Raw genomic sequence first — 14,807 nt, forward strand, 5'->3', positions numbered from 1 at the left:
CAGAGGGGCACAGGGGATGGAGCCCCAAAGACTACGTGAGCTCTCTTCTGAGGGGCACGGCATTGTCTTACATTTTGGCAACAGAGGTGTAGCTTGCTGTGCCATCGAATTGAACTGCTTGGCTCCTGAATGTGTGTGTGTATCAGATGCACGAATGGGTGTGTGTGTGTAGTGTCAGCTGTGTTCACAGTGGTACCTGTGTGAGATGTGTGTGTGTAGTGTCGGCTGTGTTCATAGGGGTACCTGTGTTAGATGCATGTGTGTAGTGTCAGCTGTGTTCACAGTGGTACCCGTGTCAGATGCGTGTGTGTGTGTGTAGTGTCAGCTGTGTTCACAGTGGTACCCGTGTCAGATGCGTGTGTGTGTGTGTAGTGTCAGCTGTGTTCACAGGGGTACCTGTGTCAGATGTGCATGTGTGTCGTGTCGGCTGTGTTCACAGGGGTACCTGTGTCAGATGTGTGTGTGTGTAGTGTCGGCTGTGTTCACAGGGGTACCTGTGTCAGATGTGTGTGTGTGTGTGTAGTGTCGGCTGTGTTCCCAGGGGTACCCGTGTGAGATGCGTGTGTGTGTGTGTAGTGTCGGCTGTGTTCACAGGGGTACCCGTGTCAGATGTGTGTGTACGTGTGTGTGTAGTGTCGGCTGTGTTCACAGGGGTACCTGTGTCAGATGTGTGTGTGTGTGTACCTGTGTCAGGGGTACCTGTGTGTGTGTGTGTGTGTGTGTGTCGGCTGTGTTCACAGGGGTACCTGTGTCAGGTGTGTGTGTGTCCGTGTGTGTGTCACGCCAGCTCCATTCAGAGGGGTACGGGAGCTGACAGGCGTGTCAGAGGGGCGCCTGCTTTGTGCCAGTGTGTGGCTGTGTCCGATGCCCTGCTGCGCAGTGAGGCTCGGCCGCAGAGGTGTGTGTGCAGAGGCACACGGGGACAGGCAGTGCGGTGGCCGTGCTGTGCTGTGCTGTGTGTGTGGGGGGGAGGCTGCAGAGCCGGCAGAACAGGCGGCCTGTCTCTTTAAAGGCCCAGACACGGCCCCATCTGATGCAGCGGCTCCAATCAGCGGCCCCTGGGCTCTGGCAGGAGCAGGAGCCTGGGCTCTGCATTCCTCCCTCTTCCCCGGGCTAACATGGCGATGGCAGGCTGAGGATGAGGTGAAGCAGCAGGGGGATGTGAGAGCAGCACCAGCCTCAGCCGGCCCAGGCCCAGAGCACAGCAGGGGAGTTTGCAACAGAGGAAAAGAGGAGGGGGAAAAAAAAAGGGGGGGGGGGAATAAAAAACACCCACCCCAACATTTTCATGGAGAGCAAAAAGCCCAGGCGAGCTGAGGAGGATCTGGACTCCTTTGAGCTGAGACCCTTGCATCAAAATGGTAGAGCTGCAAACCTTTCCTTTCTCTCCTTCTGCCTCGGGCTGAGTTCTCCCAGGGCCGGGCAGACTTTGCAAAGGCCTCTGAAACTTGCCTGGAGAATTGCAAGCCTGGAGGGGGGTTTATTTTGGGGGAGGTGGAGGGGAAAAAAGGGGGTGCATGGTTTATTTTTTTGTGCATGCTGCATTCGCAGATGGTGTGCGGGGAAATAGATGCACGGGCTGGCTGCACACCGCAAGGAGGCAGGGTTGGAGGGGGGGAATCTCCTTCCTGGAGGTGCACCAGGCTTTGCAGAACCGAGGTATGGCTCTGGATTTGGAAAGTGGCTTTGCAAAGCAGGAATGCGGGAGCAACAATAGCGGTCTTGTTGCACGCAAAGAGTTAAATTCTTTCATAGCAGGCTGATGCCTTTGCAACGGATTAGGTCACAATGCAAGCATTTTAATGACAAGTTGTTGTTGGGGTTTTTTTAATGCCTCGCTGCCCCCCCATATGCAGCACTGAGAATTTCGCTTATAGGTGGGTGCAATAAAAATAATGACATCCTTGCATTAGAAGGGGCGGCTGTTTGGGGATGAGAGAAACTTGAGATGTTTTTTTTGGGGGGGAGGGGGGTATTTATTTACCCTCCCCAGGGTTGTAACAAGTTTGTGCTGGGGTTCCCCCCACCTCCCGCAGGAGAGGAGAAGAGGGGGTGTGTGTGTATGTTGGCAGGTGATGGGACTTGCATTGCAGATGTGATCAAATGGAGCTGGGGGGGGGGGGAAGGTGTGGGGGCAAGGGGTCAGGTTTGTGCACAAAGACTCAAGGGCAGGAATGGGGGCAGTGGAAACAAGGATGGCTGGGGGGTGTTTTAAACACCAGTGGAGGTGGGTGCTTGGGGCGGGGGGGGGGGGGGTTACTTTGGAATGTGGAAAATATTCAAGTTGGATGTGTTTCCTCCCTTCCCACCTGCTTGTGCTTAACTCCCAGAGACAGAGAATTAATTCATCAGTAGCCTCCCCCCCCTTTTGGGTTACTACCTCATTTAGGTAACTTTCTCCCCAGCCCCTTCATGTTGTTTGTAGCATTTTTCTGTCCTAAGTGCCAGGGAAAGTTCTTACATCTTTTCTCACAGTGCATCTTGCAGGTGATGGATGTTTAAAGACTCATGCTTGCGGTCCTGATCCGGGTGGTAAGAGGGGCGTGAGGAGTCCTCCGGCATAGCGGGGATGCGTGGAGGTGAATTTGGGTTCTGGACGGCCCAGTGTCCCGCGGTGCATTTCGCTTTTCATTCCTGTCTGATTTTGCAAGTTGATGTGAGGTTCAAGTCTGAGGTGTTATTACATCATGGCTGACTCAGGGCTTCTGTCTGCTGCGTGCTGAGGTAGATCAAGCGGAAACACAGGGGAGTTGGTGGGAACACAGCGGCGTCCATCAGATTGGAATCGAGTCGCGGACGTATAGGAATAGGTATGGGCATTTATCCCGTGAGTGGTGCTGTACGGATCTGTGTCTGTCGACAGATGCCCAGACCCTTACTCTGGGCCGTTTTGATTGGGGTTGCTCGGAAGGCAGATCTGGGCCCAAGCTCAGCAACAACAAAACTTCCTTTGAGGTTGGTGGGAGTTCAGGGCTTGCGAGGTGCTGGACCCGTCTACCTCAAGGTGCAGACTTTTCCAGCTGGGTAGTTTATCCTTGCAGAAAGCGGGCCTTAAGTAGGGACTGAAACATGTAAACGGAAATCAAATTCCCCTTACATAAAGAGAGCTCAGCGGTGTATTCTCCAGGAAATCTGCTACGAATGAGGGCGACAATCCATGGATATAACTAAACAAATACTCTCTGGCTCCCTTCCCCCCCCTTCTTTCAGTCAAAGTGCACTATTATGTTATTGGCAGCGTGATGGCGCCGTGCCCATAATAACACAGCTGGCAATTTGATAGCTTTTAAGAAATGGCAATAAAGTGCTAGGTTGGAAAATAATAACAACTCGGGCAGATTAGGGTGGCATTGATCTGGTGCACGTGAGGTGATCATTGGGATGTCTAGTTCTTAGCAAGCCTTCTGTTGGACATGCTTGTCAGCTCGATGACCCAAACGATGGCCCTGATCCTGCGGTGGGGCCCGCACGGAGGCTCTGTGTGGTTGGTGGTGGGCTGTGTGTGGAAGGTGGCGGTGTCCATTGTCGGTGTTATAATAGCACCCAGCAGCCAACGGAGAGTGGGGCCCTGTTGCTCTGTACGGTGTCCGGGGCAAGAGACAGACCCTGCCCGGTAGAGACCGCAGACTGTGTGGATAAGGGAAGGGTGTCAGAGCTTAATTGGAGGGCTGATTCCTTGCTCACTAAAAATCGCCAGTGAAGATGGAGTGCAGGAGTGGCCTGATGAGATTTAGTAGCCGCTTTATGATCAGCATTTAGGGGACACTCCCAGGTGGTTTTGTCCCTGAGGATAGAGCCTGTGAAGTTTGATGCAACTAACATGAATAACGTCGTATGACTTTTTTTTAAGGCTTTGTCTGCACTAGCACTTTCGTAGGTAAAACTTTTGTCGGTCAGGGGTGTGAAAAAACACCCCCCCCGACTGACTTAAGTTTCACCTACAAAAGCGCTGGTGTGGACAGTGTTATGTCTACGGGAGAGCATCTCCCGTCAGCACAGAGCAGCTACACGGGGGACCTACAGCCGTGCGGCTGTCAGGTCTCTAGTGTAGACATAGCCTGATCAACTGAAAGGAGAGAAGCTGTTTTGGACCCTCATGCTGTAGTCGTGGCTTTAATGGGAGTCTTCGTGGGTGTGGGGCCCTGCCACACAGATCAGGCTGCGGGATTGGTTTGGACTGACGCGTTCCCCCTGCAGAGTCTGCCATCCGAACACCATGGATCCAGCTAAGTGCGTGAGAATCTGGAAGTGAAATCGACAAGTTGAATTTCACTGTCCGAGCAGAGTGAGATTCAAAAAATAAGCAAATGGTGAAAAGTAAACTAGACTTAAAAAAAAATCTGCTTTGTTCTCAAGATTATTAAGTAACGTAGGAAAATTGTTTTATGGGAAGGAATTTTTTTAAATCTTAATGTCCTTTTAATGTGATGTTTCTGGACCTGAAACAAAACTTTCCGCAATGCAAGTGATTCAGCCGCTAACACTCTTACCATTGCAATTTATCAAGTCAGTTGGGTCTGGTTTTGAGCTCTAGTAAATGCAGTGGCACAAGCTTTTGTTGATGTGTTCCCAAAAGGTAACTTAACAGACTTGTACAATCTTGTGCTTCCTTAGAAACGCAGCTTATCTTTGTTCTCTTTGCAAGAAATTTATCACATATTCGAATATTGTAAGGCAAATGCTGGAGTCATAAAAGTTAAACAGCCCAGTATTTACATTTCCCTCTATATAGAAAGGCCGTGTAATGTAGTTTACAAAAATAACATGGTGCTGTCTTTTGAAATTTCTAGTGTATGAGAGAAGTGGGGAGATGGGGAAGGATGTTGCTCGTGAATAAATTAAATATTGGTTATTTTTAAGATTCATAATTAATGTACAGAAGTTCTGCTTAAGGAAAATAAGAATAAACCTTTTTGCATATGAACTGAATGTGTCAAAACATCAGCCGTTCTTTGATGAAATGCTTTCTGAATGTGTGTACGTGATCTGCCGTATCTCACTAGACGATAAAACTAATCGTTCTTTGGAGCTGTTGCATTTCAGTGTTTCAGCTTAGATGTGCATATGGGGGGGAGTGCATCACTGGGTCTCCCGTCTCTTTATGTATAAAGTTTTTTTTTTTAAAGTGCCGCTATGACTTGTACACCCAGAATAAATGGGAAACCCCCATGTCTCTGTTACTTGTACCACACATTACAATGAAGGCCCCAGTCCTGCAGAAGCTGTGCATGTGCTGTAACCTTCTACCCTTGAGTAGCCCCTCTGACGGTGTGAGTAAAAGCACAGCAGCGTAATGTTGTGGCTTTTAGGGCCTGATCCTGCATCTCTCTTTCCCTGTGACAAAGCTCCTGTTGATTTCCTTTTATACTTGGAGCTGAAATCCTGTATGTATGGAAAGAAGGGGTATTGGGGAAAACAGCTGGTGTCGGTGGTATTTTTTCCTTACCTCTTCAGCTATAGATTCTTCTTCCTCCACCCCCTCCTCTTCCCTGAATAACTTCAGTCTTGATCGAGCTTCTTCTGATGTCCAGTGATATCCAGCAGTTAAGGATCCGTGAACATGTGATCCCTGGAAAGTGTGAAGTATGTGAGTGCTGGTGGAGCGAGAAAGATGTGAAAAGCCAAAAGCTCTGAGGCCTTGGATTTGCACTATCGAAATCAGAGAGAGTTTTGCCCCTGGCGTCCATGGGACCAGGATTGGGTCCTGGGGGAGTCCGGCCCCAACCTTGCAAGCTGTCAGCACAAAAGAAACTAAAGGTTTCACTGACATAGTTGGGAGCCACTCAATGTACGTAGGTGTCAAATTCTCTTGTAGCAAAAGTGACCGGCATCTTCTAGTCTGAGCAGGGGGCACGGTGAGTCAGGGTCTCCCAAGATCGAATCCTGCCTCTATCTCCTTCGAGTCAGTAAGGCCTTGATCCTTACTGGCAAAACTCTTAAGCACACGTTTCGTGCTAAGCATCTGAGTAATGCCCCTGAAGTCAGTGGCACTTCTCACAGACTCATTTAAGCACATGCTTCAATTCTTTGCTGGATTGGGGCCCTACCTGCGCTGTGCCTCTGTTTCCCCAACCGTACAATGGGGGAGAGAGTTTGTATGTGCCTCGCCAAGGGGCAGGGAAGGTTATTTCAGGTCTCATCGTGGATGTACATAGTGCCTGGAAAGCCTCACCGTTTATGATGCATTTACTCCGTTCAGGGTGCAGCACAGCACGCAGGGATATGTGAAAGGGGGAGCGGCGGCTGGTTTGCGGCCGGAGCGGCTGGAACAGAGAAGTGACATCAAACCTCCAGCGAGGGGTGGGGCGAATTGGGGAGGGACGCTGCTTTGCAGAATTGCGATTTGGCTGGAGTTTACAGGAGAGGGAATGATACCCCAGGGCAAACGCTTTTAGCCAGATGTGCAGAGTGGCTAATTGCGGTCAGTAAGTGGCTTTTTTTAATGATATGTCTTTTCCAGTACCATGCGACAGTCTGTCCTTTTTCTACGGAGTGAGGATTAATAACCAATCTGATTAAAGTCTCTCTTTCGAAGTTGCTGAATTTGCTGGACAGTGGCAATAAAAATAAGTTACCTGATTTGTATGTGCCTTCATAAATTTGTTAAAACCGTTGACTGGCAGGGGCTGGAAGGGGGGACTGGATTGTCTTCCAAATATCTCTCCAAAGTGAAGGGAAATCTGATTGACATACCTTGGTAGAAAGTCAAGTGTGAGGCTGGTTTTAGGATCCCGGCAGCTAGAGGTGGTAAACACCTCTTAGTTTAACTCCATTCCACTCCCAAGGGCCAGTGCAGTTTCCAGGAAAAGATGCATCCAATATTAAATTAATACTGTGGTTGATCTTAGCCAACTGGTGAGCCAGTCCTCTTCAAAGCATCAACCCAAAGTGAAATTAAAATGATGAAAAATGGTGTCAATGGGTGAGACAGATTCCCATTCTGGGGTAGGAAGTTCTGAAGTATACGGAAAGCCTTATGGAAACTGTGCAGGCAAGATACTTTCATCTGACAGATTCCGTGCTGGGAAATTCTGCGCTGAGTCTTTCACCACTGTAGCAATCTTATGGCTCTAGAATAGTATATTTTAGCCACCGGATAACCGATCTCGGTATTAACTGGCGTTTAGCCCTAACCAGAGGTAGGTTTGTCTAAACCTTTGAGTTGTGGAGACAAAAACCTGTGGTTTCAACTTGCTTGTTTTAAAAAGACTGAATAATATGGACCATTCTTAGTTGTGATGATGATAAACAGCAATTTAAAAACAACCAACAATGACGTCTCTGTGCCCTGGGAGTGAAGGGAAGGGCGAGCCATGTGCCTTCAAGAAGTGTCCTTGTCTTGTTAGGGTTCTTGGATAGCAGAGTGACAAGCCTGGTGTAACTACTTAGCTAGAGGAGGTAAGTCTCATTTCTGGTGAGGGTTAGGAAGGCATTCTCTCTCCTTTGCCCCTGCAGTCCTATGAAGAGCTGCATGATCTAGTGGATAGTGCACCGGGCTGGGAGTCAGGAGATTGGTGTTCTAGTCCCACCAATTCTGCTGAGACTTTGAGCAAGTTACAACTTCCCTTTGCCTGTCTTGTCTATTCAGAGTGTAAGTTTTTTATGGGTAAAGACTGTCTCTTATTATGTCTGTACAGCACCTAGCACCATGGAGCCCTGATCTTGCTTGGGGCTTATAGGCAGAATCATAATACGAATTGACCTGGAGCATTACGAAGCAGGATGGGGTTTCCTTCTGCAGTGCCCCACCTATGCCTCTTCCTTCATAGTGTCTCAACCCTGCTTAGCTTGAGATCCCATCCCCAGACAGTCTGGCTACTGCGCTGCCAGAATTGGCACCTTTTGTCTATTTCACTGATGATTCCCTGCGGTCAGCAGCTCCGTCAGAAGACAGCATTAAGTCTTACCACTGCCTGTAGTTCTCTCTCTCACATTCTGTCCCTGGCATAAGTTCCAATGTAAGCCACTGTAACACCTTAGGCTTGGGACGAGAGGGGATGGAATTTATTTTTTCAGATTTCAGACCCTGACTAGACCCTGGCTGATATGAAAAATGGAGCCCCTGACTGGCCGCCCCAGGACAGCGTTATCCTCTTTCCCAGTAGGTAGAATTGCAAAATGAAGGCAGCAGGTGGAATAGGATTGCACGCTTTAAATATCTCGGGAAAGGGCAGGGGACCACCAGGGAGGGAGAAGAGCTATTGAAGCTAAAGGACAATGCTGGCACAGGAACAAATGGGTATAAACTGGTCAGGAGTAAGCAGAGGCTGGCAGTTGGAAGGTTTCTGACCATCAGAGGAATGAGGTACCTTGAACAATCTCCCGGTAGGAACAGTGGGGGCAAGAAACCTCATTGGTTTTAAGATGGAGCTTGATCAGTTTTATGAACGGGATGATAGGACAGGGCTGCCTGTCAACCTGTGGAACTCATTGCCAGGGGATATTGTGAAGGCCAAAACGATAACAGGGTTCAAAAAAGAAATAAGTTCATGGAGGATAGGTCCATCAATGGCTATTAGCCAAGATGGCCAGGGATGCAACCCCATGCTCTGGGGGTCCGTAGCCTCTGACTGCCAGAAACTGGGGGTGGATGGCAGGGGATGGATCACTTATAAATTGCCCTGTTCTGTTCATTCCCTCTGAAGCAGCTGGCAGTGGGTACTGTCAGATGACAGGATACTGGGATAGGTGGACTATTGGTCTGACCCAGTATGGCCATTCTTATGATAGCAGGCGAGCGGACTCAGAGAGGTAGGAGGTCCCTTCCCGCCCTATGTAGCTTTCAGCAAACCTAATCTAGGCATGTCCTCCGAACTGATCGGTTAACGTATGCCACAAGTACTGCTGGGCAGCATTTGTCCAGCTTGATAGACACCTGGGAAGAATTCTCTGTAATGACAAAATTCTCTGTGTGTCTACACTGGCAGAATCCTCTGTATGTCTACACTGCAAGTGTAGCGTGGTGGGCCCATTAAGGGTCTGTCTACACTGCCAGGGACTGTCTTGTGGAAGCAGAGGTAGACTTTGATCTAGCATTGGGAACAACTGTAGTGTAGACACCGCAGCATGGGCTAACAACCGGAGTACGTACCCGGGTTGCACTGTGGTTGTTAGCCCCTGCAACTGCATGTACACTCCTTTCGTTACCCTGCTCGTTAGATTAAAGCTAGCACAGATGTGTCTACCCATACTACAATCACCCCTTCATGTGCAGTGTAGTGTACAAAGTGTTTACAAAGGATATTTGTTTACACACGTTTACAAGAACAAAGTGTGAGAACCAATGGGTATAAACTGGCCGTCAGGGAGTTTAGACATGAAATGAGCTGAAGGTTTTTAACCATCACAGGAGGGAAGTTCTGGAACAGCCTTCCAAGGGGAGCTGTGGGGGCAAGAAACCTAGCTGGTGTCAAGAATGAGCTTGATACATTTGTGGAGGGAGCTGTATGATGGGACAGCCTGATTTAGCAAGTAACTGATCTTTGACTACTAGCGGTAAATGTGCCCAGTGGTCTGTGATAGGATGTTAGATGAGGTGGGTTCTGAGTTACTACAGAGAATTCTTTCTGGGTGTCTGGCCGGTGAGTGTTGCCCACATGCTCAGGGTTTAGCTGATCGCCATATTTGGGGTCAGGAAGGATTTTTTCCCCAGGGCAGATTGGCAAAGGCCATGAGGGTTTTTCACCTTCCTCTGCAGCATGGGACACGGGTAAATTGCTGATGGATTCTCTGTACCTGGAAGTCTTTAAACCATGATTTGAGGACTTCAATAACTCAGTCATAGGTTAGGGTCTATTGGAGGAGTGGGTGGGTGAGGTTCTGTGGCCTGCGTTGTGCAGAAGGTCAGACTAGATGATCATAATGGTCCCTTCTGACCTTGAAGTCTGTGAGTAAATCCCTTTTCCTGCTTGTTGACTGGGGCCGGCCTGAAAAATGGAATCATTCAAATTAAAAAAAATCCCCCTTTTCTGTCTGCTGAATTTTTGTTTGCATGGATGTTTTCCCGCCAGCCCTGGCTGTGAGTGCCACTTGATAAAAGTGAAATAGAAAGTTTGGCACGAGTGTCTGATGATTAAGGCAAAGAACTTGGTAGAGTTTTCAGAAGCGCCTAAGGTGACTGAGATGCACGACTCACACCGACTGGCAGGAGGGCTCGTGTGCCAAAGCCACTTACGCGCGCTCGGAAAACCTCACTCGTACGCCTTTGCTTAAGTGCACGGCTGGGTCAGGTCGTGGCAAGAGCTGATCATTGAATTCCTTTCTACTGGAGGGCCCGGTGCTCTGGGAGCGGAGGTGTCTGTAAAACCCCCAGCTGGTAATCCTACCCTCGGCTGGTAGGTATCAGTGCACTTGGTCAAGCTGTGCTTGCAACCAGAATGGGGAAAACTGGTTGTTTTCAATGGAAGCTAGGATTCTGCCAGAGCTGATAACTCAGGCTTCTCCATTCACCAGGAAGACCCTCGGTCTCCCAGCGGGGCCGAGCTAGCCCCGTTATCCCCAGTAATAAAACTCTGCAGCCAGAAAGCAGCTGGTGGCATTATAAGGGCATGAAGCAGAATAGGCAGCAGCTCGCTGTCTTGCAGGTGTGTGACAGTTCTGCAGGGCTAACCGGAGTGAAACCTAGCTTGCCTTAGACTCCAGGAAAGAGTTTGTTGTCAGCTCACCTCACCTCACCCCTTGGCCTGATCTAGACAGACTCTTAGCAACGCAAGCGATGCAGGGAGCAGGTGTGTTGACGTTCCCTTCACGTCATCCTTCTCTGAGTACAGCCGTCCTGCGGGGGAAAGCTGGCTGCTCTCTTGGTTTATTAAAGCCCCCGGGGGCTGCTGGAGGAAGGACGTCTTGTCTTAATCCCCTTCCTCTCTCACATCCCAGCCTCCGGGGAAAAGAGACAGGTAGTGAGCATCCGATCTCTTCCCCCTGCTTAGATGTGTGTGTGTGTACGCACGGGAACCCGGTTCCCCTCGGCAGGAGCTCGTACATCCCGCACATGCACAGGGTGTGTCTACACTGCACAGAAAAACCCGTGGCGCCGCATCTCGGAGCCTGGGGCAGCTGGCTCGGGTCCCAGGGGCTGAAAATAGCCTGACTCCAAGACCCTCCCACTGGTTTTCAGTGCCCAGGCTCCAGCCCAAGCCTGAATGTCTCCCCGGCTATTTTTAACCCTGCAGGCTGAGTTGATTGACCAGGGCTCTGAGATTCTCCCCGGCAGGGGGCAGTGCGGCTCACTTAGTTCATGGCCCACCGACAGCAGCGAGGGTGTGATTTACCCACGGCATGTCTCCGCTTAAAAAAAGTGTGACCGGCGTAGCTACGTCAGTGAGGGGTGCACGTGGCTTTTCGCTGACTCAGCTGTGCTGGCCAACCCCTGTAGCGCCGTTATGTCCGTGTAGCTGATACCAGTTCGGCATAAGCTCTATAGGAAGAAGTGTGTCCACGCCAGAGGGTTTTGCCGGTGCGGCCACCTGTTCTCCGCTGCAGAACATCTCATGGTCCAAGCGGCTGTGCCCGGCGGGCTGAGCGGAGACCTGCACTGGGGTCTCTTGATCCAGTCGGCGGTCGTGGGGGGGAAGCCGGTTTCCTTGCTCAGTCTCTGTCTCGATTCACTGCGTGCTTGGAGTCCGCTCCTGCTCCCCTTGAAACCGGTGCCCAGCTCCCACCGGCTGCGATGGTGCTGGGAAATCGAGTCTGACGTGGTGCCGGCCGAGAATCGAGCCCGGCCCTTGCATACGCAGGTCTGAGCGGCTGGTCTGCAGGGTAATGACGTTCGTTCACTTATCCTGTCCGGGCAGGGGAGGTTTGGGGGCCGCTGGCCACGGGGATTTTCCTTGTCACCCTGGACTGCCGCCCAAGCTCCACTGAAGCGAGGGAGCCATTCATTTTGGTGGGCCGCTGGTGCAGCGCAGGAGAGGTTTGCTCGTTACTGCCTGCGATTCCTGATGAGGAGAGACTAAAAAGCGGGGACCGTTCAGCTTGGAAAAGAGGCGACTGAGGGGAGGGTGTGACAGAGGCCTGTAAAATCGTGGCTGGTGTGGAGAAAGTGAAGAGGGAAGTGTTGTTTGTCCCTTCACGTACCACGAGAACCAGGGGTCACCCACTGACGTTTCTAGGCAGCAGGTTGAAACAAACCTGAGGTGGTTCATCTTCACATGACGCACCGTCAACCTGTGGAACTCACTGCTGGGGGATGCTGTGAAGGCCAAAAATATAAGTGAGTTCAAAAAAGGAGGAGATAACTTCATGGAGAATAGATTCATCAGTGACTGTTAGCTAAGATGGTCAGGGAAGCAACCCCATGCTCTCGGTGTCCTGAAACTTCTGCCGGCCAGAAGCTGGGGCTGGGTGACAGGGGCTGGATCACTCAATAATCGCCCTGTTCTGTTCATTCCCTCTGAAGCATCTGACACCAGCCACTGGGCTAAATGGGCCATTGGTCTGACCCGGCATGGCTGCTCTTATGTTCTGATCTCTTTTGATGCTTCCCTGTCTGCTCCCTTGTTCTGCTGTCTCAGAGGCTCCTTCCTTTGGTGCCTTATGGGCCCTGCAGGGAGACTGGGAGGCTCTAGGACTGCAGTGGGAAGATCCATCCCCTGGGACAGGACGCTTGAATAGAACTAGAGAGGCCAAGAAATGCAGCTAGGAGACCTAAAGCAAAGCGCCGGGGCAGGGGGGAGGATCGCCTCTCGTCAACTCTGGATGGAGCCAGCTGCTGAGCAGCTCGGCATGGTTTTGATTACTGCCCAGCCAATGAGCGCTGCTCCCCTGTTCTCCCCGGGCTCTAAGCGCGAGTTGGAGGCAGCTTTTAAGTCTCTGCAATAATCTGGCCCTCTCTCCGGCTCCGGGCAGAGGGCCCAGGATCTTCCTTTGTCTTCCGGCTGCTCTGTGGATGAGCCGATGCTGATCTCGGTGTGTGCTGTTCGTGCCCTTTTTTTTTAATGCGCCTCATTTTGTCTGGCCTCGGGGCCGGGAGGACGCTGCACGCTTGCCTCGCTTTCGGGCACAGCTGGGCTCAGTAATGCTGCGTTGATCTGCTGGGGGAGCTGAGCCCTTCATGCAGCCGTCCCGTCCTGCTGGTAGCGAATCGGCCTGGGCGTTAAATTAACGGCAGAGCCATGTGGCCCTCATGGGCAAAGGAACTTGTTGATGGCACAGGTGATAGAGGCTACTCAGCTGCATGCCAGGGCTGCATTCAATTCCTCAGTGGTGGGTGCAGCAGACGAGCCCTACATCTGTCCCACTGCCTCCTCCTCTGAAACCTTCCCTTAAAACCTTTGTGGTGCCTACGAATCGCTTCTCTTTGGCCCCGCTTAGGTAAGCGGTGAGCTGGGAATGATTTGGTTTGTTTCATTAGCTCATCCTCTTGCCTGCCTTCACCCCATTTGCCTGTCTTGTCCCCCAGTCTGCCTCCCTCCCTGGTGAATGCTCCTCTTTGTTACAGGTCTGCACAGCACCTAGCGCAAAGGGGGGCCCCTGATCCTTGCTGGGGGTTCTTGGGTGCTGCTCTAATAAGATCCAGAAAAGAACAGCAGTTTGCAAGAACGGTCCTTGAGTTTCACTCCAGGAGCGTTTGCAGCCGCTAGCCCCGCATCCTCTTCCCCTGACTGTGAATTCTGGATGAAGTCCCAGATCTCGTGGTAAAATTCAGTCTGGCTCGCTGAGCTCCCGTCTGATTCCTGTGCGGACACCACGTGAGCATTGGGGGACGTGATTCTTGTTTTGCTGCAAAACCCCCATCCGTTGGCTCCAGGCTCAGGAGTCTTTTGCTTGAAGCTGACCGGAGGCTCGTGGGTCTAACGCTCGGCGTGATCTTTTTCTTGGCGAGAGGATGGCGCGGCCCGAGTTCACGTCCCTAGAGGGACGGCAGGTCCCCAGGGTTCTCACTTGGGCCCCTTCTAGCCGGGCCATGTTTGCTCGCTAACAGCTGATCCGTCGGGGGGTCGTTTACAGGGCGAGGGGGCTGAGGATGGCGGCGAGTGTTGGGCGCGCTGCTCTCTGAGCCCTCATTGCAAGGTACCCAGCAAGAGCGTGGGAACAATCCTCCTTGGCTGGGGCACAGGGGATCTGTCAAAACCCTGCAGCCGACCGTCGAGGATACCCCAGCGCAGGTGCTTTGCCTGCCTCCTCCGGGGCTGCGTGTGCTGCGCTGTGACTGCTGCCGGCACACCCAGAATCTCAGCCCTTGTCTCTCCGATTTGATGGGGGGGGAGGGGGTGTTGTTTTAAACCACTTGTGACTTTCGGAGACTTCCCTGACTTTGCCCGGGCTGCGAGAGCTGTGTGCGAGCCTGGTCGCTTTCCAGGACAGCATCTGCCAGGAGGGAGGAGTTGGCCTCCAGCCATCTCTCCCCGGCTTGCCAAGTGGCTGGTGAGTTGGAGCTGTCCTCTCGCTCAGGCCCCTGGCCCAGGGCCCGGGTGGGGGAGGTTAGGGTTATGTTTTGTTCTCGTTTTCCTCCCCCCCGATCTCCCGCCGCTGGTAAACCTGGTTTTTCTCAGTCTGTTCGGGGCCGGCCCTTTTGCCATCGAAGCCAAAACTCCCACTGCCCTGTCTGGGGGTGGAATCCAGGCCTCTAACTCACCATAGCAGAAGGGATGACTTGGGGAAAGGGAGAACCAGACAGCACATGGTCCTCCACCCCTTCCCATCTAGCAGTAGGGGAGAGCAGGGGGATCAGGACCCCCCTCCCCCACCTGGACTGAAAGCCCCCGAATCAGTGGGTTAAACAGGAGGGATTGTGGCACCTTTCAGACTTCGTCTATACTAGCCTCCTCGGTAGCAATGGGGGCAGCTCCTGAGTAGATGCAAGGCTG

At 51.6% G+C, this 14,807-nt stretch overlaps 1 protein-coding gene across 3 annotated transcripts in view; it reads left to right on the plus strand.

Moving 5' to 3' along the window:
• The first annotated feature begins 1,054 nt into the window (after positions 1 to 1,054).
• ZBTB47 (zinc finger and BTB domain containing 47) overlaps positions 1,055 to 14,807 on the plus strand; it is a 104,248-nt gene continuing 90,495 nt past the window's right edge. For 2 of the 3 annotated variants that reach the window (XM_067530473.1, XM_067530475.1), the window contains exon 1: positions 1,266 to 1,361. In XM_067530473.1, the coding sequence (XP_067386574.1) occupies positions 1,359 to 1,361 (3 nt within the window). In that variant the 5' untranslated portion in view covers positions 1,266 to 1,358. Of the gene's footprint in view, positions 1,144 to 1,265; positions 1,362 to 14,807 lie in introns of those variants that run through there. The other variant, XM_067530474.1, reaches the window with a different exon arrangement.

Source organism: Emydura macquarii, unplaced genomic scaffold (genome assembly GCF_026122565.2).
Source record: "Emydura macquarii macquarii isolate MOO-44397 ecotype Brisbane River unplaced genomic scaffold, CSIRO-AGI_Emac_v2 contig_3080, whole genome shotgun sequence".
Classification (NCBI taxonomy): Eukaryota; Metazoa; Chordata; order Testudines; family Chelidae; genus Emydura; species Emydura macquarii.